The 27,170-nt window shown below is 36.6% G+C and overlaps 1 protein-coding gene across 1 annotated transcript in view; it reads left to right on the top strand.

Moving 5' to 3' along the window:
- The first annotated feature begins 8,204 nt into the window (after positions 1 to 8,204).
- The window catches only part of LOC136038924 (calcium/calmodulin-dependent protein kinase type II alpha chain-like), a 42,534-nt gene continuing 23,568 nt past the window's right edge, over positions 8,205 to 27,170 (top strand). The window contains exons 1-2 of the mRNA XM_065722431.1: positions 8,205 to 8,260; positions 26,464 to 26,539. Coding sequence (XP_065578503.1) covers positions 8,227 to 8,260; positions 26,464 to 26,539 — 110 coding nt within the window. The 5' untranslated portion in view covers positions 8,205 to 8,226. The remainder of the gene's footprint in view (positions 8,261 to 26,463; positions 26,540 to 27,170) is intronic.

Genomic DNA, 27,170 nt, shown 5'->3' with positions numbered 1-27,170 from the left:
ACTTAAATAAATGTGCAAAAGAATACTTAAAACTCTAGAAGAGAAAACAAAAAAAAACAACAATTCCCTCCGCTCGCTGCGTCCTGATGCCCAGGACGCAGCGAGGTCAAATCTTATTGTACCGTATTGTACCACATTTTATAAAATGTGCCAGGAAATTTGTGATTGTACCAGAATGTATGTACCTTTAGAGGTGAAATGTACCAAAATGGTACAATTGTACCGCTGTTGGCAACCCTAATCCTTATGTGTCTTAATAGTCTCTCAATATACGTCTTGATAACTGTTCATTGGGTGAAGCTAGTAAAACGCGCAAATCATTCAGCCGATGTACTTGCTTCAGAGTTGGCCATTAGCAGCTGGGGCAGTGGATTTGGAAAGCGATTGAAGGATTTTTAAGAAGACCTTAAAAATGGTTTAATTATTCTTTTTAAACAACTATTTATGTAATTTTTTACATTGCAAGGTACGCACTCTTTATAGGAAAGCATGACGTTTCCTGAAATTTTACGTTCATTAATGTATTCTACTTTGACAGAATTTTTCTGGAAGATCTAAAGTATCCCGTTATATAGAGGTAGATTAATAGACTAACTTTTAAAAATAAATCTTTAGTATTCTAATTTTTAGTCTTGTATCTTCAGTCAATTTATGAAGCCAGGGCCGGCCAGCCCGAGACACTTGGCTATCTCAGGCAGTAGGAGAGGGGGGTAATCTCACCACATGTGAAGTCTTCTATTGAGAGGATCTAAAACTGTCATGTTGTTTATAGGTAGGGTTAGGGTCATTGCATACCATCGTCATTTGGAGAATTGGTGAGAATTTTCCTTGTATAGAAATAAAATTTTAGGTTTTCCAAATAATTGTCCTCAAAAATCATAGTTTCCACTTAAATTCACTTCTAGTAGCCCATGACCTCAAGCGTATCATCAGAAATTGTTGTAATAAAACTAAAATGTTTTAGTTTTCCAAAAATTGACTAATTCAGTCTAATTCTAACCAATCCCTAGTTAAATCGCTTCTAGAAGCTTACGCATAGCTGTCCATGTCCCCAAGCGTATCATCAAAACTGTAAAAAAAATATTTTTTTTTAGTTTCCCAAATAATTTGAGCCTAATTTCAACATGTTCCCCAGTTAAATTTGCTTCTAGAAGCTGACGGTGTCCCCAAGCATATCATCAAAATTCTTGTAATAAAAAATTAAATTTATTAGTTTTCCCATATAACTTGAGCCTAATTTTAACATGTCCCCAGTTAAACTCGCTTCTAGTAGCTCACGCATAGCTACCCATACCCCCAAGCGTATCATCAAAATTCTTTCAATAAAAAATTAAATTGTTTACTTTTCCAAATAACTCGACCCTTAAAAATTCTAATTCCTTAGTATTCACAAAATTCCTATTTATTACTCTCTCAAAGTCACCTTAGGTCTAACTGTTCCCCTCTCCCTCACTACACCAAGGTGAAGATGTGATGTCAGTTGGCAACAATACAGGGACAGGAAATCAATTTTTAACGTTTAGGGGAAAAGATTTGCCATTTCAAGTGTTTTCAATGAAAATAAAAAAAGCCTTTCGTCCACAAAAACGCTTTCCAAAATTTCTTATTTTCTCTGAATATATTTATTGATGTATAGATAAATATTGTGCTTTACCGAAATTTTCCAAGGGAACTTCATACGCTTTTCCCTTGAATATTCGCTCCTTTGTAACGCAATTAACTAACGGCTAATAACTTACGCTTGATCTGTGCCCCCCCTCTCTCGAATAAACTTTGACTAGTTAAATTAGATCTAATTGCATTTCTTCATACGAAAAGAGTAGTCACAACCAGCTCCGCCTCCCTCCCCCCTAAAAAATCAAAGATTTAGTGTAAATAAAACATGATTTTTACATAATTCTATGCAAAGATTTAACTCACTAAAAGTCGTGAATTTTGTAGACGAAGACATGTGTTAAAAGCTACCCTTTTTGTCCAAAACAATCCGTATTCAGATCTATACCTCATGATTCTAATGATTGCCCTTGAGCTTTGTTGATGGTGATTGCTAATCGAATATTCCCTGTGTCGCCGTCGTCATTTATATATCCCCCTGTGCCCCCCGGCGTCCCCGTTGTAGTTGTGTCCCTGTGTCCCGGTTGTCATTTATATTCCCTGTGTCCCGGTCGTCATTTGTGTCCCGGTGTCCCAGTCTGTAATTTCTCTTTGAGTGTCCCGGTCGTCATTTATATGCCCTGTGTCCTGGTGTCCCGGTCGTCGTTTTTGTCCCGGTGTCCCGGTCTGTATATACATTCGTTTTTGAACTTATATATATATATATATATATATATATATATATATATATATATATATATATATATATATATATATATATATATATATATATATAGATCTCGCAACGATCGAATTTTAGTCGCATCTGGTTAAACCCGTGTCCTGGTGTCCCGGTCTGTATATACATTCGTTTTTGAATTGGTCTTTTTTTTAGTTTTTAGTTTTTTACTTTTTTTTATTTTGTTTTTAGTTATACCTCATGATTCTAATGATTGCCCTTGAGCTTTGTTGATGGTGATTGCTAATCGAACATTCCCTGTGTCCCCGTCGTCATTTATAGTCCCACTCTTTATTTTTCAGTTTTTTCCTTTTTTATTTTTTTTCTTTTTTAGTTTTTTTTTTAGTTTTTTTAGCTTTTTTAGTTTTTTTTTATTAGTTTTTAGTTTTTTTCTTTTTAGTTTTTTAGTTGGTGGGGACGCTTCACGCCCCCCAAGCCCCCACGTGCGCGTAAGTCGTTACGCGCCATATTAGTTACGCGCCATTGTAGTTGTGTCCCTTTTTCCCACCTTTGAATATATATATATATATATATATATATATATATATATATATATATATATATATTATATATATATATATATATATATATATATATATATATATATATATATATATATATATGTTTTGAACTACGTAAAACTTGCGAATATACAACATTCTTCGCTGTCCCATTGTCTGTGCATATAAATAGATTGGTTTACCAACTCTTGAACATGCAACATATAATTGTCCATGGGAAAAAAAAATCCGTATTCAGATCTATACCTCATGATTCTAATGATTGCCCTTGAGCTTTGTTGATGGTGATTGCTAATCGAATACTCCCTGTGTCGCCGTCGTCATTTATATATCCCCCTGTGCCCCCCGGCGTCCCCGTTGTAGTTGTGTCCCTGTGTCCCGGTCGTCATTTATATTCCCTGTTTCCCGGTCGTCATTTGTGTCCCGGTGTCCTAGTCTGTAATTTCTCTTCGAGTGTCCCGGTCGTCATTTATGTTCCCTGTGTCCCGGTGTCCCGGTCGTCATTTTTGTCCCGGTCTGTATATACATTCGTTTTTGAACTTATTTTTATATATATAGATCTCACAACGATCCGATTTTAGTCGCATCTGGTTAAACCCGTGTCCCGGTGTCCCGTCTGTATATACATTCGTTTTTGAATTGGCCTTTTTTTAGTTTTTAGTTTTTTAGCTTTTTTTTTAGTTATACCTCATGATTCTAATGATTGCCCTTGAGCTTTGTTGATGGTGATTGCTAATCAAAAATTCACTGTGTCCCCGTCGTCATTTATAATCCCCCTCTTTATTTTTCATTTTTTTTCTTTTTTATTTTTTTCTTTTTTAGTTTTTTAGTTTTTTTTTAGTTTTTTTGTAGTTTTTACCTTTTTTTAGTTTTTTTAGTTTTTTTTAGTTTTTAGTTTTTTCTTTTTAGTTTTTTTTTGTAGTTTTTACCTAGCCAAGGTTCGAACCTGCAACCTCTCGGACCTAGAACCTGGAACATAACGCGTTACCAACTCAGCTACTTCGGGCTTGAATACATTCGTTTTTGAATTGGTATATGATGAAATAATTCAGACGTCATATGCGGACAGACAGACAGACAGACATAACACACAAACAACTTTTTTTTATATATATAGAAGATATATACATATATATTGTGATTCCTCGGCACGCTTTCTGTTCTTACTTTCTCTAGCAGCCGCAAGCCTGTTTTCTTGCTGTTCTTGTGATTCCTCGGCACGCTTTCTTTTCTTACTTTCTCTATCAGCCGCAAGTTTTTTGGCATAGACTCTTTGAGCAGCTCGATCTCCTCGACTGTTGCCATTGTAGGTTCTTCAGTCATTTTACAATTAAACATTTTTCCGTTCACGATCTTCTTACAATTAAAAATTTGTCTTTGAACGATTTTCTCAAATACCTTTAATGACGTCATCGTCATAACAAACATGACGACAACTAACTTCATGACGACATGACATGATGACATGACGTCACTCGACAGACATAACCCACAGACAACTTATTTATATATATGTAGATGTAGACAGAGAAAGCACATATTTTGACGTGATAAATGAGATTATTTCGTCAGTGATATTTTATGGGGTGGGGGTGGGGTTTTAGTTATTAATCCAATATGGTTAACTGTAGTAGCTCCAATTTGGTTGTAGTATATCTTGGTCTACTTTCAATATTTAATATAAAACTGATGAAAATGCTTGTTCGAAACCTGGTTTTGTACCTCCCGAGAACAAAGGAAATTACTCGGTCCGGCTAGAAGAATAATAAGCCTTCGTTCCTAGAAAATTGATAGAGGGTAACTTAATGGTTCACTCCTTATTCCCGGAAATACAGGAAAAATCCTTTGTTTGATGACAAAAAAGGCTCTGTTTGTCAAGCAGAAAAATATTGGGCTATGGTCAATTTGGACTATGTCCCTACTTGGGGCCCAGAGGGTTTTTTCCAGGCTCTCTCAGGTTTTTTATTAATCGAAGAAAAACACTCCTTATTATGTAACGAGCACATCTGTCACTTAGAAAACCTTCCTTAATGCGTAAAAAGCATCTGCATCTCGAAGAAAATTAATAATATACCCCCTATCTGTCTCCTTAGAAGCAGTCATGCGTCACTACTGAAAGAATCTAGCAAAACAACTAAAACAAAACAAATAGAATACATTTTAAGTAAATGTCACGCAAAATCTATGGTTCCAATCACGCAAACCTCTAAATCTGCTCTGCCATTTAATGACGATGATTAGAGGATTATTTGCTTAAACAATTTATTAAATTAGTGATAAGTTATTTATTAAATGTATTTTATTGATTAAATAATTTATCAAATAATATACCGTTACTCTGGAAGTATTGGTCCAAGGTAGAAGATTAAGAAGGTACTTGCAATACTTTATTAGTATGAACAGAAAACTCTTTTATTCCCTTCAAATAGGATGGCAATCAAGGGTATAAAGACGGAGTATGCGGAACAACGAGGAAAATCTATGACTTGCTCCTTTTTTAATAAAAATATTTTTTTAATAAAATAGAGTCGTTTCTAAGAGAGTGTGGCTAGGTAATTGCTCATTTGATCGAATTTTTCACTTTGATTCGGCTTTTTTGCTTATATCTGAGTCGGGAGTGGGGCCCTCTAATTAATTTTTCCCCGGGCACCACCAACCCCAGGAGCGGTTCTAGGTACAAATGTAAAAACAGTTAAACAGCAATTTATTGTCACAAAAGACAAGAATATGGCAGACATTTTATTGCGAAATTCTGAACAAGGGCCAAACGGGTGAACTTGATCTTATGTAAACTATTTAACTTCTTAGGTCCTGTACCGGAGATAAATACAGTAAGATTTAATGAATTATTAGAAAGAAAGCATCATTAGAAAGCGTGAGTCTTTTTTTCCATTGAACGGAGCAGGATTTTCTTTTTAAAGTTCAGGAAAGGGTAGTCCCTAAGAAATTCTAGCATACCTGCTTGTAAAACATTAAACATCAGCTCAAAAGAAGTATCATTGAATAATTTGATAGTTTTGGAAGTTCCCTGTTGTGCTAAACACCATGATTGAAATCTTGCCAACTTAGGGTGTATATTATTTGTGCTCTATGTACATTGAAATGACACCGTTTTGCTTAACAATTAGTTACAGATCGTTTTCATTTCCTTTATTTTTAAATAGCCTCTCGTTAGCATTCCGAACTGTTAATACATTTAAAACCCTTTCCCCCATCAATTCTTAAGGAAATTGCTTCCGAAATTCCCTTTGGTGCTGGGTAATTTCCTAATGGATCCTTTGTCTTTGAGACTGTCAGCCGACGCTAAGACTGACAAAATAATTATTATGGTGTCAAATTCCCTTAATCTCGATTCAAATGTCTACTTTAGCTAAACATTGATGTCTAAGTACGGCCACTATTGACGGTATTCACTTGTCAAGAGAATAGACTTTCGTTCTGGCCCAGTTTTTATACAAAATTCTATCTGTTTGGTCTATAGCCTACACATCTTGTTTAGTAAATTATGTATAATGGGCACACGCAAATATTTCTAAAGACCAGCGGAGAAGACTATGAAGTCTTCTCTGTTCGAGGGGAGGGGCCGGGGGGAGTTGAGAGCTTCCTATGAAGTATCTAAATGTTTCAGCGCTTTGCATTTCTTTATCTTCTCCAGAGAGGTTTCATAAATGTCATGACTGTTCCCCCCTCCTTGCGAATACGCTACAAATTTTGTATTTAAAATTTTCGGCATTACACGATTAAGTTGTATTATTTCTTTAAAGATTAGAGATAGATTGTGAAAATGTTTTCAACGGTAAAGTTTCCCTGTAAAAAAGGTTTATTTTGCCAATTATTCAAAATTTTTGCTATTTAAAGGAAAGGTCTCTTTTAAGCTGTGTTCTGTTGCCTGAAGCTTAGTGTATTTTTGTAAGGGAAATTGTAAAAACCCGAGGGGAGATCTTATAGGCGAACACTGTGCTGGGTAGAGAATTTAAAGTGGCGAAACCTTATATAGGCCAGTGTATTCTCCTGATGAGCCCTTGTGTTGGGTGTTGCCTCTGAATTATTTGTCTATATTATTTTTTCTATTGTTTGGTAAATGACGACTTATACTTATTGACGACATGACTGCCTGTCCATGGATTATTCTTTATGGTTGATTGTGTGTCGCTATGCTGTTTGACCTATGTGATTGTATGTATGAGTAGGGTTAAGGCCTCATTCAAGTGCTGGTCTATATTAATCACTAATTTAGGAAAACAGTCTTCCTTTTCTCCTTCTGTCTCTCTTTTTTTTTTGTGTGTTTGTGCTGTTGCATTGGTGATTTCTCTTTTCATGATATAGCAATGGTTACTGGGAAGTGTAGAGACGTTTTCGGTGATTTCTCTTTTCATGATATGTAAATGAGTATTTCGTGTTGCAATGATTCGAGGCTATTTTTCAAAATCCTTGTGTTTTTATTCCATTCAGGACCTATGTGTTAAGATTACGATGTGCAATCGAAAACTTCATGTTGTGTTACTTTTTCAGATGGCAGATAAGGTAGGTTAATAATGTGAGCTAGTAACCCCTTTAAATTGGAGAGTTCACCCACTCTCTTCCGTCTAGTATAGATTTCGCAGCTTTACTCAATTCCCCACGGATGACACCCTTATGAGGGGCTCTCACGGCGTCAATAAAGTTAACAACCTCGCACGGCTTTGTTGACTATACATCTGTTAGGAGAAAGTTGAACTTTGTTTCACTTTTTAAAGAAAGTCCACTTCTGAAGAATTTTAAATAAACCACACACAGATAAGTGTCTACATATGTAATAGTGTATACTTGTTATATATTTTCCTTGGTAAAAGAATAAGACAAAAAATTCTATTTAAGCCTTGCTAATTAAAAGTTTTTTCTTAAAACAAAAGTTTGTTCCCTGTGTTGCACGTCTGATTAATTCAGTTATTTGTTATGAAAAGTTGTTGTATAATCAAAAAGCTGATTTTTTTGTGTGTGAGCGGGACAAACTTTATGGTGAGGAATTTCATGAATAACTTTATTGACACCGTTGGAGCCCTGCATTAATGCAATGCGTGTGCGCTTTTGCCTCGTGTGATGTCACTTGCTTTAAAGGTATTTGGAAGTGGGCAACCCCTAGTTTGAATTAACTCAGGAGAGTACATGCATATGCACCTTTTAAGGTTCAAATGTTGATTGAAGCATCAGGATGAAACATCTAGTATTGATGTGTTTCTTTGTTTTTGTTTTAAATCATTCAACGAGTGAAAAAGTTGATCAAAGAGGTAGATATCTAGTCAGTCATCTGTCTTAGCCTATTTTTCATTTTTAACCGATCGGGTTTTATAGATCCCAGGTTTGTAAATTCCAAGAACGTGTCTATTGCGCAATATGATAGAAGATCATGTATCTTTAAAAGGCAAAGGTAGATTGTGTATTTTTGTTATATTTTCCATCAAAAAAATATAACAACTTGTGAAAAAGAAAGTACATATCTGTTAGCCAGTACACACTCGAATATTATAATCTACATGTATAGGGGTGAAACAAGTGAGACGCTTGGGAGATAGATAGGATATATATAATTTTGGCTGTATATTTGCACATTAGTCGAGGGGGGGGGGCTGATGATAGCGGTCCTGCATGCAAAATGCAACCTAACCAAAATACCAACTAAGTATTTAATAAAATATAGCTATAATATGGTTTTCCACAGAGCCGAAGCTAATGGTGTCCAAACACAAAGATCAATAAACCGGTTATTGTCTGATCTTATAGATCCAAATTTTCGTTTGTGTACTGGCGTATCTTTGATAGATTCCAGTTTACAAATTTTAAGATGGGTCTGTTATGCCATGTGATGGAAAATCATGTCTGTAGAAAAGATAAAGATAAACAGTATACTTTCTTTATATTTTCCATCAAACACCATAAAAAGCTTCGAGAAAAAGAACTAACTCTAATTATCTCAATATTTGCTATACTCCTAGCATCGCCATTCTATTTTTAGCATTGCAACTTATTCTTTATTATCGCCACTGTCAACAACTCCAGATGTTCAGATTGGCAGCTCTGCCAACAACTCCAGATGGGGCTGATTTGAAAATTCCCTTCTTCTCAGGTGATTTCTATGCATCATTATTGTCTTGTCGCAGTTGTTTCTGGTTCTCATGTAGGTAAAATTATAGCAGTTCATATGACTTACGCATAAAGTGAATATACCACTCGATGCCTTTTTTATGTTCTTTGCGAAAATAATCATCACTTCTACCGTAAATTCAAATTTAAGCACTTTTTGAACTCTTAAAAATGACAAATTTTCAAAAAATTATGACAGCTCATATAACTAACTTACCAATAAAGTGAACATATCACTTGATGCCTTTTTTTATGTTCTTTACGAATATAATAATCGATTCTACGCAAACTCAAATTTAGGCACTTTTTGAGCTCTTAAAAGTGACGAATTTTCAATTAAAGTATGAGTTATCGTTCGTTTTCCACGAAGTAATACTACGTTTTCTCACCGCCGTCTTTTCCCATCGTTTTCGAAAAAATAATGCTACATTTTCTCAGTGCTAGAATCTATATATTAGTTTAGATTAGGTTAAAAAGTATTCAAATTTGAATTTACAGTAGAAGCGATTATTGTATTCGTAAAGAACAAAAAAAAAGGTATCGAGTGGAGTATTCACTTTATTGGTAAGCCAGTTATATGAACTGCTATAATTTTACCCCATGTAACTCTACCCCGTTCAATTCATCACGGGTCAACTCAAAATCTATACAGCCTTGCCCCTCTTCAACTCAACCCCCTGTAACTCGACCCTTATTCAACTAAATCCCTGTACAATTCAACCCTCTTTTAACTCAACCCTGTTGCAGGCCGGGAAAAGGCGATTGGAATGGTTGGGCCCAATCGGGCTTTGCGTTTGAAAGGGCCCCATGCCACCATCAAAATGAACAATTGATTTTTGCAATTCCGAATGTTCATAACAGTTCCAGTAAGCGTTGCTTTTGGAGAGAAATCATTTCCAGGATAAATTTAATAAAAAAAAGACTATCTGATATCAACAATAAATCAGGAAAGACTAAATAGATTAGCAATTATGTTGATTGAAAGTGAAGACACAAGGAGAATAGATTTTAAAATCGTTTTGGAAGCATTTGCAGAAAAACAATTAGAAATGTGTAAATTCATGTGCTCATATTCGGTGATGTAAATATCAAAAGGCATTTTCAACAGTTTCATAATATCTAGTGGACATAAACGTAAATTAACGAAAGCACAAAATGAGTACAAATAAGAACAAATAGGACAAAATCGTAGGCTCAAAATGAACAAACTGGACAATTAAGTGAAAATAGATCAAGAGAACAACCTGAGAAATGTAAATGTACGACTGGTGATAATGAACAACCTAGACCATCAAAAGTGACAAGACCAATCCAAGCAGCTAAGGCAAAAGGCACTTAAAAAAAAATGTATGAGCCAATGATAAACGAAAAGAAAGATCAACAAGATATGTAGTTAGTATATTAGCGAAACCGCCGATTAGAACAAGTGAAAAACGAAATTGAAGAACATAAAAATATGCATGAGTAAGCGGCAGCGAGAATCACGTCTCAGATCGAAAGCGAAGAAGAAGAAGAAGAAAAAAAAAATGTGCGGCTACAAGACAAGTGACAGTCAGGATCAGAATGAATCGAAATGTAAATGAAGAACAGTGAAATGTGTGATTAGGAGATATACGGCCGCGAGAGCAGAGAAGTTAGAAGATAATAAGCAGCAAGAATTACAAGCAATAGTAGGAATCAGAATGTGTCATAAATGAAAGTGAAGAACAAAGAATTGCAGGGTGAGCAGACACGCTATAGCGACTATCAGAAAGTTTCAAAAATGAAAATGAAGATCGTTGGATTGTGCTGTTAAAGGAAAGCGAGAATCGTAACAAGTCAAAAATGAAAGTGTATAAGAAATAAATGTTATGTTAGGAGAACAGCACCATTACAACCTTTGATGCAAACAAATTGTGACGTCAAACCGAGTAAAAACATCCGAAGATGCTGTAAACTACGCAATTGTTATTTACAAATCATTGGGATCCTTCAAAACTGTATGTATTCACTGTGGAGTCCTCTATTTTCCCTCAGGAAAAACTAGTCAACAAGATGTCAACAAAGATGATTTATTGTGAGGACTACTGCCTGCTTGGTCGAATTGCATTCTTGCATAGACAGTTTCAAAATGAATTTGTTTAGCCTGTTAAAGGATATCACTTGCGCTCTAAAGAGTATTACAAACAGATACTACACTGGAAATACTAAACTGGACCGATGATCGAACCAAAAATTGTCGTTATGTTTTCAGCCTCAAAATAGCTGGACAAGTTTTTCACAAAATCGATTCAGTTGGACACTCAACACAGACCCCTGAAGGTGATTCTGAACCGTATTCATATGACCAAACGTACTTTTCAGACCCCAAGTGAGATGTTAAAGAACACGTTTCACGTCTTTTAAATTGTTGGATCAGTCGTAACCCGTCAGATCTCTTTGAAGAATTATTGTGAGACACAAACATTTATGCTAAAGGTTACGAGCAAATGCATATATATATATATATATATATATATATATATATATATATATATATATATATATATATATATATATATATATATAAATAAGTTGTCTGTGGATGTGTCTGTCAGGTGACGTCATGTTTGTGTGTTGACTGACGTCATGAAGTTAGTTGTCGTCATTTTTGTTATGACGGTGACGTCATTAAAGATATTTAAGACATGCGTTCACGTAGAAATTTATTAATGTTTAACTTTAAAATGACTGATGAACTTACAATGGCAACAGCCGAGGAAGATGCTCAAAGAGTCTATGCCAAAAAACTTGCTGCTGATAGAGAAAGTCAGAAAAGAAAGCGTGCCGAGGAATCAAAAGAACAGCAAGAAAACAAGCTTGAGGCTGATAGAGAAAGAAAGAACAGAAAGCGTGCCGAGGAACCACCAGAGCAACGCGAAAGCAGACTTGCTGCTAAAAGAGAAAGTGAAAAAAGAAGGCGTGCCGAGGAACTACCAGAGCACCATGAAACCAGACTTGCTACTAAAAGAGAAAGTGAAAAAAGAAGGCGTGCCGAGGAATCACAAGAACAGCAAGAAATCAGGCTTGCTGCTGATAGAGAAAGTAAGAAAAGAAAGCGTGCCGAGGAATCAGAGCAACCTGAAAGTTATCGCCTGGCATTCAGGTACAGCCCAGTCGATGATTATAGCTTGAGTAGATGTGTTCAAATTGGGACTATGTCTAAAATTTGTCCCTATTGCAAGGCCTTGAAATTCAATGGTGAAACAATGGGAATGTGTTGCGCCTCAGGAAAAGTTAAACTTCCTCTATTGGCTGCACCACCAGAGCCATTGAAGACTTTCCTTACTGGAACTACGTCAGAATCTAAGCGTTTTTTGTCACAAATCAAAAAATATAACTCATGTTTCCAAATGACGTCGTTTGGAGCCCAAATCGAAAATCCAGATGAATTTATGTCTACTTTCAAAGTAAAAGGGCAAATTTATAACATTTAATGCACACATAAACGTTGAATACTGTAACTCCGTAAAGGCAATCAAATACATATGTAAATACGTCAACAAAGGCAGTGACATGGCAGTTTTTGGCTTGCAGCCCGAAATCAAAGATATCGACGAAATCGTACAATATCAGGCTGGAAGATACATAAGCAGTAATGAAGCTGTTTGGCGAATTCTTTCATTTCCGATACATGAACGTAGTCCAGCTGTTGTTCACTTAGCGGTACATTTACAGAATGGTCAACGTGTTTATTTCTCGGAAACCAACGTGCAACAAAGAGCCCTGAATCCACCGGATACAAAGTTAACCGCTTTCTTTTCGCTTTGCAAAAATGATTCTTTTGCAAAAAAACTGCTGTATACTGAAGTGCCTTCGTATTACACGTGGAATACTAAAAATAAAGTATTTGAACGTCGAAAACAGGGTAAGTCAGTCGACGGCCAACCTACCATCTTCAAAGATACCACGATAGGAAGACTCTACACCGTTCACCCCAATCAACATGAATGCTTCTTTCTACGCCTGCTTTTGATGAGTGTACCCGGTCCGACATCCTTTGAGTATATGAGAACTGTAAACGGTACTATACATGACACTTACCGTAGTGCATGCCAAGCTCTGAATTTATTGGAGAATGACCAACACTGGGATAACTGCACCAATGACGCGTGCGAAACGTCAACCCCAAGTCAAATTCGTGCATTGTTTGGCATCATTTTAACAACTTGCTCTCCATCAGCTCCTACAGAGTTATGGGAAAAATATAAGTCAAAAATGTCCGAAGATATACTCCATCGAAACAGTTAGAGACGTCAGATATGACTTTTGGTTTTACATCAGAAATTTATAACTACACTTTAGTTATTATAGAAGATTTGTGCGTACGTATGGCAAACAAACCTCTTCAGGATTTGGGAATGCCTTCACCTAACCGTATCGCTGCTGTTTCGACATGTGTAGAATTGGATCGTGAACAAAGTTACAGTACGACTGATCTATTGTCGTATGTACAAAATAACATTTCCAAGTTAACGTCGGAACAAAAAGACATTTATGATACGATAATGCATTGTGTCAATAACAACGTTGGAGAAATTTTCGTTTTGGATGCGCCAGGAGGTACTGGTAAAACGTTTGTGATAAAACTAATTCTGGCATCAATTCGATCAAAAAATGATATAGCGTTGGCAATTGCGTCGTCCGGAATAGCCGCAACATTGCTGCCTGGTGGAAGAACTGCTCATTCCGCTTTGAAATTGCCTCTGAATTGCATTCTACAGAAACTCCCACGTGCAATATTTCCAAATCATCTGGGATGGGTAAAGTATTGCAGCAATGCAAACTTATTATTTGGGATGAGTGCACAATGTCACACAAAAAATCGCTCGAGGCTCTGGATCAATGCTTGAAAGATTTGCGAGGGAAGTCGAAACCCTTTGGCAGCACATTAATATTGCTTGCGGGAGATTTCAGGCAAACATTACCTATAATACCTAGATCAACTCCTGCAGACGAAATGAATGCTTGCCTGAAAAATTCTAATTTATGGGCACACGTAAAAACATTAAAATTAACTACAAATATGCGTGTCCGATTGCAAAACGATGACTCTGGTCAAACATTTTCAGATCAATTGCTGGCAATTGGAAAAGGAAAGATCCCAGTAGACTCAATTTCAGGACGTATACAACTACCTGCTGATTTCTGTGATTTAGTGACGTCCAAAAATGAATTGATTGAAAAAGTATTTCCGAATATTCTAAAAAATTATAAAAATAATAAATGGCTAAGTGAAAGAGCGATTCTCGCACCCAAAAATATAGACGTCCACGAAATCAACAATATTGTTTTGACCAAGATTCGAGACTAGGCAGTCCTTTACAAGTCAGTCGACACAGTTTTGGAACCAAATGAAGCGGTTAATTATCCATCTGAATTTTTAAATTCCGTGGATCTTTCAGGGTTTCCACCACACGTGCTACAACTAAAAATAGGCGTACCAATAATACTTTTAAGAAATATCAACCCACCAAAGCTTTGCAATGGCACGCGACTTGCCGTAAAAAAAAACAATGGAAAACCTAATAGAGGCCACAATCTTGACAGGGCCTTTTGAGGGTGAGACTGTTCTTATTCCTCGCATTCCCATGATTCCAACGGATCTGCCTTTTCAATTGAAAAGATTGCAATTCCTAATTCGATTAGCATTTGCAATCACCATTAACAAAGCTCAAGGTCAATCATTAGAAAAATGTGGTATAGATCTTAATACTGATTGTTTTTCCCATGGACAATTGTACGTTGCATGTTCGAGGGTCGGTAAACCTGACAATCTATTTATATGCAGCGACAATTGGACAGCGAAGAATGTTGTATATTCGCAAGTTTTACGCAGTTAATTTGTATTGTATCTATCTATCTATATAAAAACGAGTTGTGTGTATGCATGATTGTTTGTTCGTAAAAAGAGCGTTTGCATATGACGTCATTATTAGTACATACGGCTTTGTATATGCACAGACCATGGGACAGCCAAGAATGTTGTATATTCGCAATTTTTACGTAGTTTGAAACACATATATAAATCTATCTATATTCACAGGTGGGACACAGGGACACAACTACAATGGCGCGTAACTAATATGGCGCGTAACGACTTACGCGCGCGGGGGGGCTTGGGGCGCGAAGCGCTACCCCAACAGCTAGTATATATATATATATATATATATATATATATATATATATATATATATATATATATATATATATATATATATATATATATATATATATATATATATATATATGCTGGATTTGAATATTACTTAAAAATGTATTGTATAGAGGGGGCCCCGCAAAAAAAAATTCCAATTGGGCCCCACACCTAGCTGATCCGTGCCTGCCCACTTGACATCTTAGCCCCCGTTCAGTTCAACCCCCATACAATTAAACCCCTATTCAGTTCAATCCTTATTCAACTAAACCTCAATTCAGTTTAACCCAAGCAACAGGTTAAATTAGGTTGGGTTGAATTTAATGGAATTGAGTTAAAGGACGGTTGAATGGAACGGATGATGAGCGAGAAACCGCCAACTTTTGGGAATCACTTACACCAGATGGTGCATGCCAAGCGTTGGGAAAGTTTGCCACACATGGCAGAACAGTGCGATGCATGGCTGAGCTTCATGGCATGCATGGGGGTTGAGGAATTTCGATTTTCATAGCCATACATCTCTGAAAGTACTCCTGAACTCCAATAAGTGAATGGAATATTCCCGCTTCATTTTGTCATGTGCATGGATAAATATGTACTTTTTGATGCAAAAAGTGGCCTTCAATATATTACCAGTATGACAAACATTTCAATATATACCGAAATATAAAAAATAAGCTATCATTAAACTGTTTCAAGACATCTATTGTCTATAATGTGTACCGCAATTTTATTGAATGACCTGGTGAAGCTCTTCTGATTTTATCATGTCATGGGCAAGGGGCGCATCCAGGTTTGTTCCGGGGGGGAAGGGGGTGGAGCTAACAATAAAAACTGGAATTACAAAAAGGAAAAAAATACGCAGTTTAAAACTCAATAAAAAGGTATTCACTGTATTTAGAAACTTTCCCGAAATATATGAGTGTACCCCAAGCTTTAAGAATAAGAATTAGAAAAAAACAATTTAAAAAAAGAGCCAAGTAGTACGGATGGTTCCAAATTCTCTGCAGCTGCCTTCTCTGCAGCTAATCTGATAGTTCTTTTGATATTGGGCTTGTTTTTGTTTGTTCCTATTTTTGTTTTATTTTGAATTGAATTATTTTCTATAATTAATTTTGTGTACATAGGGTTGAGTGTGTATTCACCCAAGTCTCTATTTAGGGATGTATTATTATTTAAGTTTCGTTTGATTTCGATTGCCTCAGGGACAGTTTGTTTGATTCCTAGGTCATTGCTAATTTGAATTGTTTCGTCAAATAGAACATAATGGTTTGGATTTTCAAAAATATGATTACTTGAAGCTGAATCGGAAGATATGGAGTTATTTTTAGATTTTAATGCTTTTTCAATACTTTCTTTGTGTTGCTGTAATCTTGTTCCTAAATTTTGGTGGATTCGACCAATGTAATAATTTCCACAACTACATGGTATTTGATACACCCCTCGTAGTCGAGTAATTGGGGTTTTATCATTACCAGAATTGACAAGATTCATTATACTTAAATTGCTTGTGAATACAACACGTAAATTGTTCTTTAAACAAACTTTTTTCAGTTTTGAAGTAATTTTCGGAATATAAGGTAGGTAAATCGTGCTTTTGGGTTTATTCGAATGATTTACTGGTATGTGATTTAAGGCTTCAGAAGAATGCATCGTTAAACTTTGAGCAATAACAGTATTTATGAGAGAAATTGGGTACCAGTTGCCAAAAAGTCTGTCTGTAATAAAATTTAATTCTTTTTTAACATACGGCTCTGAACAAAAAAAAGAAGGATTTTTAACTGAGAACTTTTATTGTAAGTGTTTTATTGTTTTTTATTTTTTCTTTGCTGAAGACGGCCCTTAGATATAGGGCCGAAATATTCAAATAGGTTTTGTTGGTTCACTGACTTGGGAAAAAAGTCCACATTATTCTCTTTTTTGTTGTTGTATTATGGAAAGGCAGTGTGGCCTTGGTCATTATTTAAACCTATGAGGATGCAGTAAACTACACAAGTGTTAATTACTAGTTATTGGGACTCTTCAACGTTGTATATATTCACTGTGGAGCCCTTTATTTTCCCGAGGAAAGATTAACCAACATAGTTGATTCGTTTGAAGGTTGATGCTTGCTTGGTCGAATTGAATTGTCATCTCCACAATTTCTAAATGAATTGGTTTGGCCTTTACAGGACGTCACTCGCTCTTTAAAGAGTTCTATGAACAAATGTGAATCTTGAACTCATGTTTTGCTTTAATTTCATTCAACGTAAGTGATGATCGAACCATCAATAGTCATAATGTTTTCAGCTTCGAAGTATCTGGACAAATTTAAAAGAGAATAAATTTAGCTGCGCGTCCATCACAAACCCCCTGAAGGTGATTTTGAACTGCCTTCTTATGTCCAAATGTTCTTTTTAAACCCCGAGAAAGCTGTTGAAGAATGCTTTGCACATCCTTTAAATTATGGATCCCTCTTAGAAGAAACATTGCGAGATATAAACAACTATGCGAAAGATTACATGGAAATGCGGAAATTGGAAGATGATGTAAATACATGTGCTGATTCACTGGGACAACAGCCTCAGTTAGAAGAAAAGTGACCATGAGAACCGTATATATAAGCCTTCTGTTTAGCAATGCTGGGGATCGGTGACGAAGCATCAGATCAAACAGCGTGTTTTTGTAGACGACCTGAGGCCCGGCCACCAACCATCCAAACGGACCTGTTTGCGATAGCCCACTGCAATATACGTAGTCGTGGTTGCAGATCTGGGTTTGACCAGTTCTATATTTAGGAATCTCGGTTAAACCATGTATTATATTTTTCGCTAAGACCAATCTCAACCATGAAATCCAGAGCACTCAGGGATACATGCTCGCCAGGTTGTTCAACCCTAGGGACTTTAAGTTTCCTTTGTAGTGTTTTCGACCAAGGGAATTTCAATGGTTTAATTTTTCTTTCAATCTGACACCATTTTTAATGGGTTTCAGTCTAACGTTTTTGCTTAACTATGGGCCATGTCGTCTTTTACTAGGCTGCATCATATACCTCTACAACCACGAATGTAACCTATGATTATGACTTCATTGATCATTTTGTACATTTTTATTAATTTGTGTTTTATTAATTTCAAATATTACTAGATGTTGCAATTTTCTCAAAAATGAGCCCTTAAGAAGCTCTCTTTTATATATCAGTGCCCTGCTGCTAGCCGAGAAAAAACAAAAAAAGAAAAAAAGATGCTTCTCATATAAAAAAGGGATTTTCTTGTGTTCAGGAAAATCGATTTCCTTTATTGTTCATGCCAGAGAACTATAAAATCAAATAGTTCATGGTAACGAACGGTAGTAAGGAGCGACCCGGCTCAATAGTAACTAAAACTCTAAAAAATGGAATTTTTATATCAATAGCTACATCAAAAGAGTCGCATTTTAATGCTGATTTCAAATATATAAGTTTAATCAAGTTTAGTCTTACCCATAAAAGTTACGAGCCTGAGAAAATTTGCCTTATTTTAGAAAATAGGAGAAAACAACCCCTAAAAGTCGAATCTTAACGAAAATCACGCCATCAGATTCAGCGTATCAGAGAACCCTATTGTAGAAGTTTCAAGCTCCTATCTACAAAAATTTGGAATTTTGTATTTTTTGCCAGAAGGCAGATCACGGATGCGTGTTTATTTGTTCGTTTGTTGTTTTTTTTTTTTTTTTTTTTCCCAGGGGTAATCGTATCGACCCAGTGGTCCTAGAATCTTGCGAGAGGGCTCATTCTAACGGAAATGAAAAGTTCTAGTGCCATTTTTAAGTGACCAAAAAATTGGAGGGCACTTAGGCCCCCTCCCACGCTAATTATTTTCACAAAGTCACCAGATAAAAATTCTGAGATAGCCATTATATTCAGCGTAGTCAAATAACCTTATAACTATCTTTGGAGACGACATACTCCACCACAGTCCCCGTGGGAGGGGCCACAAGTTACAAACTACGACCAGTGCTTGCATAAAGTAATGGTTATTTGGAAGTGTACTAACGTTTTCAGGGGGATTTTTAGGTTGGGGGTTTGAGAAGAGGGGTATATGCTGAAGGAACTTTCCTTGGAGGAATTTGTTATGGGGGAAGAAAATTTTCATGAAGGGAGCGCAGGATTATCTAGCATTATTTAAAAAAATACAATAAAAAAATAAATATGAAACAGTTTCTTCAACTGAAAGTAAGGAGAAGCACTAAAATTTAGAACGAACAGAAATTATTACGATGGGCTCACCTCCTCCTAATGCCTCGCTCTTTTTAAAGCTAAAGTATTTTTAGTAATTTCAACTATTTATTCTACAGCTTTTGTGATTCAGGGGTCATTTTTAAGAAATTGGAACAAAATTTTAGCTTTAGTGTAAAGAGCGAGGTTCTGAAGAGGGGATGAACCCATTCGTATACTTGATAAAAACATGAGAATACAGAAGTTCGCTATGTAAGCTATTTGTAAGTTACGTATATCTTTGACTAATAAAAATATTCGTAAAAAAATTAGAAGTTCTAGTTGCCTTTTTGAGTAACCAAAAATCGGAGGGTAACTAGGCCTCCTCCCCCGCTCCTTTTCTCTCAAAATCATTCGATCGAAATTATGAGAAAGCCATTTAGCAAAAAAAAAACGCAAATTTTTTTTAATCATTTTTCTACGGAGAGCCAAAATCAAATCATGCATTGATTCAAAAACGTTCAGAAATAAAAAAAAAACAAGTTTTTTTTAAACTGAAAGTAAGGAGTGACATTAAAACTTAAAACGAACAGAAATTACTTCGTATATGAAAGGGCCTGATTCCTCATCAACGTCCCGCTCCTTTCATCTCCTTTCATATACGAAGTAATTTCTGTTAATTTTAATTTTTAATGTCGCTCCTTACTTTCCGTTAAAAAAACATGTTTTTTTATTGTTTAATCTATATATATATATATATATATATAAACTAGCTGTTGGGGTGGAGCTTTGCGCCACCCCAACACCTAGTTGGTGGGGCGCTTCACGCCCCCCCAAGCCCCCCCGCGCGCGTAAGTCGTTACGCGCCATATTAGTTATGCGCCATTGTAGTTGTGTCCCTGTTTCCCACCTGTGAATATAGATAGATTTATATATGTGTTTCAAACTACGTAAAAATTGCGAATAAACAACATTCTTGGCTTTCCCATTGTCTGTGCATATACTAAGCCGTATGTACTAATAATGACGTCATATGCAAACGCTCTTTTTACAAACAAACAAACATGCATCCACACAACTCGTTTTTATATAGATAGATAGATAGATAGATACAATACAAATTAACTGCGTAAAACTTGCGAATATACAACATTCTTCGCTGCCCAATTGTCGCTGCATATAAATACATTGTCAGGTTTACCGACCCTCGAACATGCAACGTACAATTGTCCATGGGAAAAACAATCAGTGTTAAGATCTATACCACATTTTTCTAATGATTGACCTTGAGCTTTGTTAATGGTGATTGCAAATACTAATCGAATTGGGAATTGCAATCTTTTAAATTGAAAAAGCAGATCCGTTGGAATCATGGGAATGCGAGGAATAAGAACAGCCTCACCCTCATAAGGCCCTGTCAAGATTGTGGCCTCTATTAGGTTTTCCCTTGTTTTTTTTACGGCAAGTCGCGTGCCATTGCAAAGCTTTGGTGGGTTGATATTTTTTAAAAGTATTATTGGTACGCCTATTTTTAGTTGTAGCACGTGTGGTGGAAACCCTGAAGGATCTATGGAATTAGAAATTCAGATGGATAATTAACCGCTTCATTTGGTTCCAAAACTGTGTCGACTGACTTGTAAAGGACTGCCTGGTCTCGAATCTTGGTCAAAACAATATTGTTGATTTCGTGGACATCTATATTTTTGGGTGCGAGAATCGCTCTTTCACTTAGCCATTTATTATTTTTATAATTTTTTAGAATATTCGGAAATACTTTTTCAATCAATTCATTTTTGGACGTCACTAAATTACAGAAATCAGCAGGTAGTTGTATACGTCCTGAAATTGAGTCTACTGTTTGACCAGAGTCATCGTTTTGCAATCGGACACGCATATTTGTAGTTAATTTTAATATTTTTACGTGTGCCCATAAATTAGAATTTTTTAGGCAAGCATTCATTTCGTCTGCAGGAGTTAAACTACGTAAAAATTGCGAATATACAACATTCTTGGCTTTCCCATTGTCTCTGCATATACAAAGCCGTATGTACTAGTAATGACATCATATGCAAACGCTCTTTTTACAAACAAACAAACATGCATACACACAACTCGTTTTTATATAGATAGATAGATAGATAGATACAATACAAATTAACTGCGTAAAACTTGCGGATATACAACATTCTTCGCTGTCCAATTGTCGCTGCATATAAATAGATTGTCAGGTTTACCGACCCTCGAACATGCAACGTACAATTGTCCATGGGAAAAACAATCAGTATTAAGATCTATACCACATTTTTCTAATGATTGACCTTGAGCTTTGTTAATGGTGATTGCAAATGCTAATCGAATTGGGAATTGCAATCTTTTAAATTGAAAAGGCAGATCCGTTGGAATCATGAGAATGCGAGGAATAAGAACAGCCTCACCCTCAAAAGGCCCTGTCAAGATTGTGGCCTCTATTAGGTTTTCCATTGTTTTTTTTACGGCAAGTCGAGTGCCTTTGCAAAGCTTTGGTGGGTTTATATTTCTTAAAAGTATTATTGGTACGCCTATTTTTAGTTGTAGCACGTGTGGTGGAAACCCTGAAAGATCTATGGAATTTAAAAATTCAGATGGATAATTAACCGCTTCATTTGGTTCCAAAACTGTGTCGACTGACTTGTAAAGGACTGCCTGGTCTCGAATCTTGGTCAAAACAATATTGTTGATTTCGTGGACGTCTATATTTTTGGGTGCGAGAATCGCTCTTTCACTTAGTCATTTATTATTTTTATAATTTTTTAGAATATTCGGAAATACTTTTTCAATCAATTCATTTTTGGACGTCACTAAATTACAGAAATCAGCAGGTAGTTGTATACGCCCTGAAATTGAGTCTACTGGGAGCTTTCCGTTTCCAATTGTCAGCAATTGATCTGAAAATGTTTGACCAGAGTCATCGTTTTGCAATCGGACACGCATATTTGTAGTTAATTTTAATATTTTTACGTGTGCCCATAAATTAGAATTTTTCAGGCAAGCATTCATTCGTCTTCAATGGCTCTGGTGGTGCAGCCAATAGAGGAAGTTTAACTTTTCCTGAGGCGCAACACATTCCCATTGTTTCACCATTGAATTTCAAGGCCTTGCAATAGGGACAAATTTTAGACATTGTCCCGATTTGAACACATCTACTCAAGCTATAATCATCGACTGGGTTGTACCTGAATGCCAGGCGATAACTTTCAGGTTGCTCTGATTCCTCGGCACGCTTTCTTTTCTTACTTTCTCTATCAGCAGCAAGCCTGATTTCTTGCTGTTCTTGTGATTCCTCGGCACACTTTCTTTTCTTACTTTCTCTATCAGCAGCAAGCCTGATTTCTTGCTGTTCTTGTAATTCCTCGGCACGCCTTCTTTTTTCACTTTCTCTTTTAGCAGCAAGTCTGCTTCCGCGTTGCTCTGGTAGTTCCTCGGTACGCTTTCTGTTCTTTTTTTCTCTATCAGCCTCAAGCCTGTTTCCTTGCTGTTCTTTTGATTCCTCGGCACGCTTTCTGTTCTTTCTTTCTCTATCAGCCTCAAGCCTGTTTCCTTGCTGTTCTTTTGATTCCTCGGCACGCTTTCTGTTCTTTCTTTCTCTATCAGCCTCAAGCCTGTTTCCTTGCTGTTCTTTTGATTCCTCGGCACGCTTTCTTTTCTGACTTTCTCTATCAGCAGCAAGTTTTTTGGCATAGACTCTTTGAGCATCTTCATCGGCTTCTGCCATGGTAAGTTCATTAGTCATTGTAAACTTAAACATTAATAGATTTCTACGTGAACATATGTCTTAAATATCTTGAATGACGTCACCGTCAAAGCAAAAATGACGACAACTAATTTCATGACGTCAGTCAACACAGAAACATGACGTCACCTGATCCACAGACAGACACACAGACAGACAACTTATTTTTATATATATAGATAGATAAGTTGTTTGTTTATGTGTCTGTCTGTCTGTCGACTGACGTCATTATAATGTTTGAGCTGTATGTCGTCATGAAGTTAGTTGTCGTCATGTTTGTTATGACGATGTTTAGTATATGACGTCATTATAAGTATTTAAAAAAATCATTCAAAGACAAATTTTTAATTGTAAGAAAATCGTTGAAAGAGACATTTTTAATTGTAAAATGACTGAAGAACCTACAATGGCAACAGCCGAGGAAACTGCTCAAAGAGTCTATGCCAAAAGACTTGCGGCTGATAAAGTCAGAAAAGAAAGCGTGCCGAGGAATCACAAGAACAGCAAGAAAACAGGCTTGCGGCTGATAGAGAAAGTAAGAAAAGAAAGCGTGCCGAGGAATCTCAAGAACAGCAAGAAAACAGGCTTGCGGCTAAAGAACGCAAAATCGCGCAGTTAGATGAAAATCCACATGGACAGCGAAAGTCAAAACATATCAAAACTGAAAATGATAGCGATGATGATTGGGTTTGGGATTTTGACTTGGATAAGGTCATCAATGCCTACCAGATTTTAGTTAAAAAAAAAACAAAGGTTCGGCGATATGTATTTCATAGTGACGCTGAAAAATAAAGAAGAAAAAGAAAACTGAAAAAAGAAAAAAGGTAAAAAACTAAAAAGAAAAAACACTCAAAGAGAAATTACAGACTGGGATACCGGGACACAAATGACGACCGTGACACAGGGAATATAAATGACGACCAGGACACAGGGAATATAAATGACGATCAGGACACAGGGACACAACTACAACGGGGACGCCGGGGGCACAGGGGGGTATATAAATGACGACGGGGACACAGGGAATGTTCGATTAGCAATCACCATCAACAAAGCTCAAGGGCAATCGTTAGAAAAATGCGGTATAGATCTGAATACGGATTGTTTTCCCATGGACAATTATTATGTTGCATGTTCAAGAGTTGGTAAACCTGACAATCTATTTATGTGGACAGACAATGTGACAGCAAAGAATGTTGTATATTCGTAAGTTCTACGTAGTGAAAAATACGTAGTTTTACGTAGTTATAAATACATATATTTATCTATCTATATTCACAGGTTGGACACAGGGACACAACTACAATGTGTGTCCGCCTATGACGTCTGAATTATTTCATCATATACCAATTCAAAAACGAACGTATTCAAGCCGAAGTAGCTGAGTTGGTAAAGCGTTATGTTCCAGGTTCTAGGTCCGAGAGGTTCCAGGTTCGAGCCTTGGCTTTAGCATTAATACAAAAGGACACAACTACAATGGCGCGTAACTAATATGGCGCGTAGCGACTTACGCGCGCGGGGGGGCTTGGGGGGTTGTGCGAAGCGCCCCCACCAACTAGGTGTTGGGGTGGCGCGAAGCGTCACCCCAAAAGCTAGTTTCTATATAAAGTTATCGGCCAAAACAATTCTAATGAAGTATTTTGTGATTCAGTCTGACAACATTTTTAGGGGTTTCAGGTGATTTTCTTGGTTTGTTGTGGGCCGTGTTCGTCTTTTACAAGGTGGTAGATGTAGATGCAACCATTGTTTTTTATTGATTGGATCGTTGTTTCTCTTTGCTAACGGTGTTATAAAATATCCTCTAATCAACAGCATTACGTCATTGCGAAAGAAATGTGTAACGGTGTAACTTTTTAACGGTGTTACGCAACCTCTTTGGGTCATTGCGTCAATTACGTCATTGCGAAAGAACGTTGTAACTCTGTAACGGTGTTACAAAATCTCTTTCGGTCATTGCGTCAATTACGTCATTGCGAAAGAATCGAAACTGTGATAAACATTAATCAGGGAATGTTAAAAAAACTTAAACAAAAAGAGTTTAGCGTAAGGATTATTGAGATCACCGTAACGATGGTGCCGATCTCCTTATTCTCTGCTCTCGGCCGGGAGTGTCATGCACGGTCTGGGGCAAATCATGTGTAGGTTCCTGTGTTCCTAAATTCTTCAGGGAAACACCTGAAGCCAGATGGACTTCTGGCTTGTCTTACAGGGAAGCCTCACTAACCCTTGGCCCAAACCAAACTTTTAGCCCCTATCGAGACTCGAACCCGTGACCCATCCCTTGCAAGTCTAGAGTTCTAACCATTCGGTCAGGACGAATCATGAGTAAAAAACTATAGAATGAAAATGGAAAGAAACATGATAATCAAATGCTTTTCACTTGAAAATATCCCCCTCTTCCTTTTTTCCCCTTATTGATTTATGCAAGCAATAACATTGTAATTGCTTTAGAGGTTGCTGCTAAAGATTAGAATTATTCGCTTCTAAGAATCGTGTGAACAAGGTGCTACTGCCACCCGCATACGTGCTTTAAAGTGTGCCATGCAACCCGAGATGAAGCTCGGCTGGAAGGACTTGCCATGCGTGGCAGAATAAGTGCAAAATGTACATCGAGTGACAGAGAGTCGGCGGCAGAGGTGGTTTTAGCGGAAAACTGAGGGGCAATTGCCCTCGGCGTATGAATTTTAGGAACGAAAAATTTCTAATCATTTTGCAATTTTGAATTTTATTCTTATTAAAATAAAGTAGAAGGTGCGGTTGTATAAGCAATATAAGCAAATTGAATCCAAAATTTTCATTTTTCCCATATCTTCATCGCCTTTCCTTGACAAAAGTAAGTAGACCGAATTTAACTAATTTTAAATTGAATTTTAATCAAAAAGTAAGCAGACCGAATCAAAGAATAAGAAGCAATCAATACGCCTCATTTTGGTAAGTGTTTGGTAAGGCTTGCATTAGCATTGTGGACGGTTAAACTAATATGAGACTTGGGAAATATTGAAACTGCAGTCACTAGTGAAAGTTAATCCTAAGATTTTCAGGTCGTACACAATCGGGAATGGGAACGAGGACGAGATGAATTAATAGTTTTGCAGAGGCTAAAGTAAGAAAAGTCAGGTTTAGTTAAATGTAAATTTGGTTAATAAACTTAATTTTTCTTAAATTTAGGCCTAAAATTTTTGGGTGATAAAGGGGGGGTGGTGGTAATTAAGATTGAAGGTCCGGGCTCAATAGGCCAGAGCCGCCATTGGCTGAAAGCCCATCCCGTATCAGTCAAATGACTTTCTAACTAAGGATAGATGATGATTTATATTTGACTTGATGATTTTCTTCTACATAATAGGCTAAAATAAGTTTCTTATGTATTTTCAGCTCAAAAGCAAGAAATTTTACACGTGACTGAGCAGCTACTTGACGCCATTAGCTGTAGAGACTTCGAAAATTATACGTAAGTTATTTTCAACCTAACCCATCTTTTCATGTAAGGTTTGCTCTGGAAGGGTCGTCTTAAGTTTGGTAAGAAGAAAAACGTAAGAGGAAGAAGCGTAAGAAGAAGAAGAAGACAGTCCTTAGGCACAGGCCCAAGGACTCTACACAGGGCCATCAAACTATGCAGATTGGAAACCCTTGCGTGACTGTAATTTTGGTACTTGAATAATATAACAGCCTCAGCTACATCATACAAGTACCCATATTAAGAAAACAATTCTTACTTCATAATATGAAGAATAGTCATAGTTAACACATCTTACATGCAGCCCTGCAATATTTTACCCCCAACCACCTAATGTGCACCAAAAATACGTATATATTCAATGCATTCTGCCCCCTGTAACTTGTTTTTCACTGTTGATTCAATTTACAGATGCACGGATTGAAAAAATTGAGACACATTAAATTTATAATTTGGGCCATGTATTTGAACATCAGAGGAGGGGGGTGGTGATGTAGTGGCACTGCATGCAAAATTGTTAACCATGATTGTTAACCAAATTCTGCATATTATGAAGTATGAATTGTTTTCTTAACATGGTATTTGTATGATATAGCTGTGGTCGCTATATCGTACAAGTACCCTA

This window comes from Artemia franciscana, chromosome 18, assembly GCF_032884065.1.
Source record: "Artemia franciscana chromosome 18, ASM3288406v1, whole genome shotgun sequence".
NCBI lineage: Eukaryota > Metazoa > Arthropoda > Branchiopoda > Anostraca > Artemiidae > Artemia > Artemia franciscana.
Note: the sequence above shows the minus strand (reverse complement) of the source record. Positions and strands in the feature narration are given on the sequence as shown.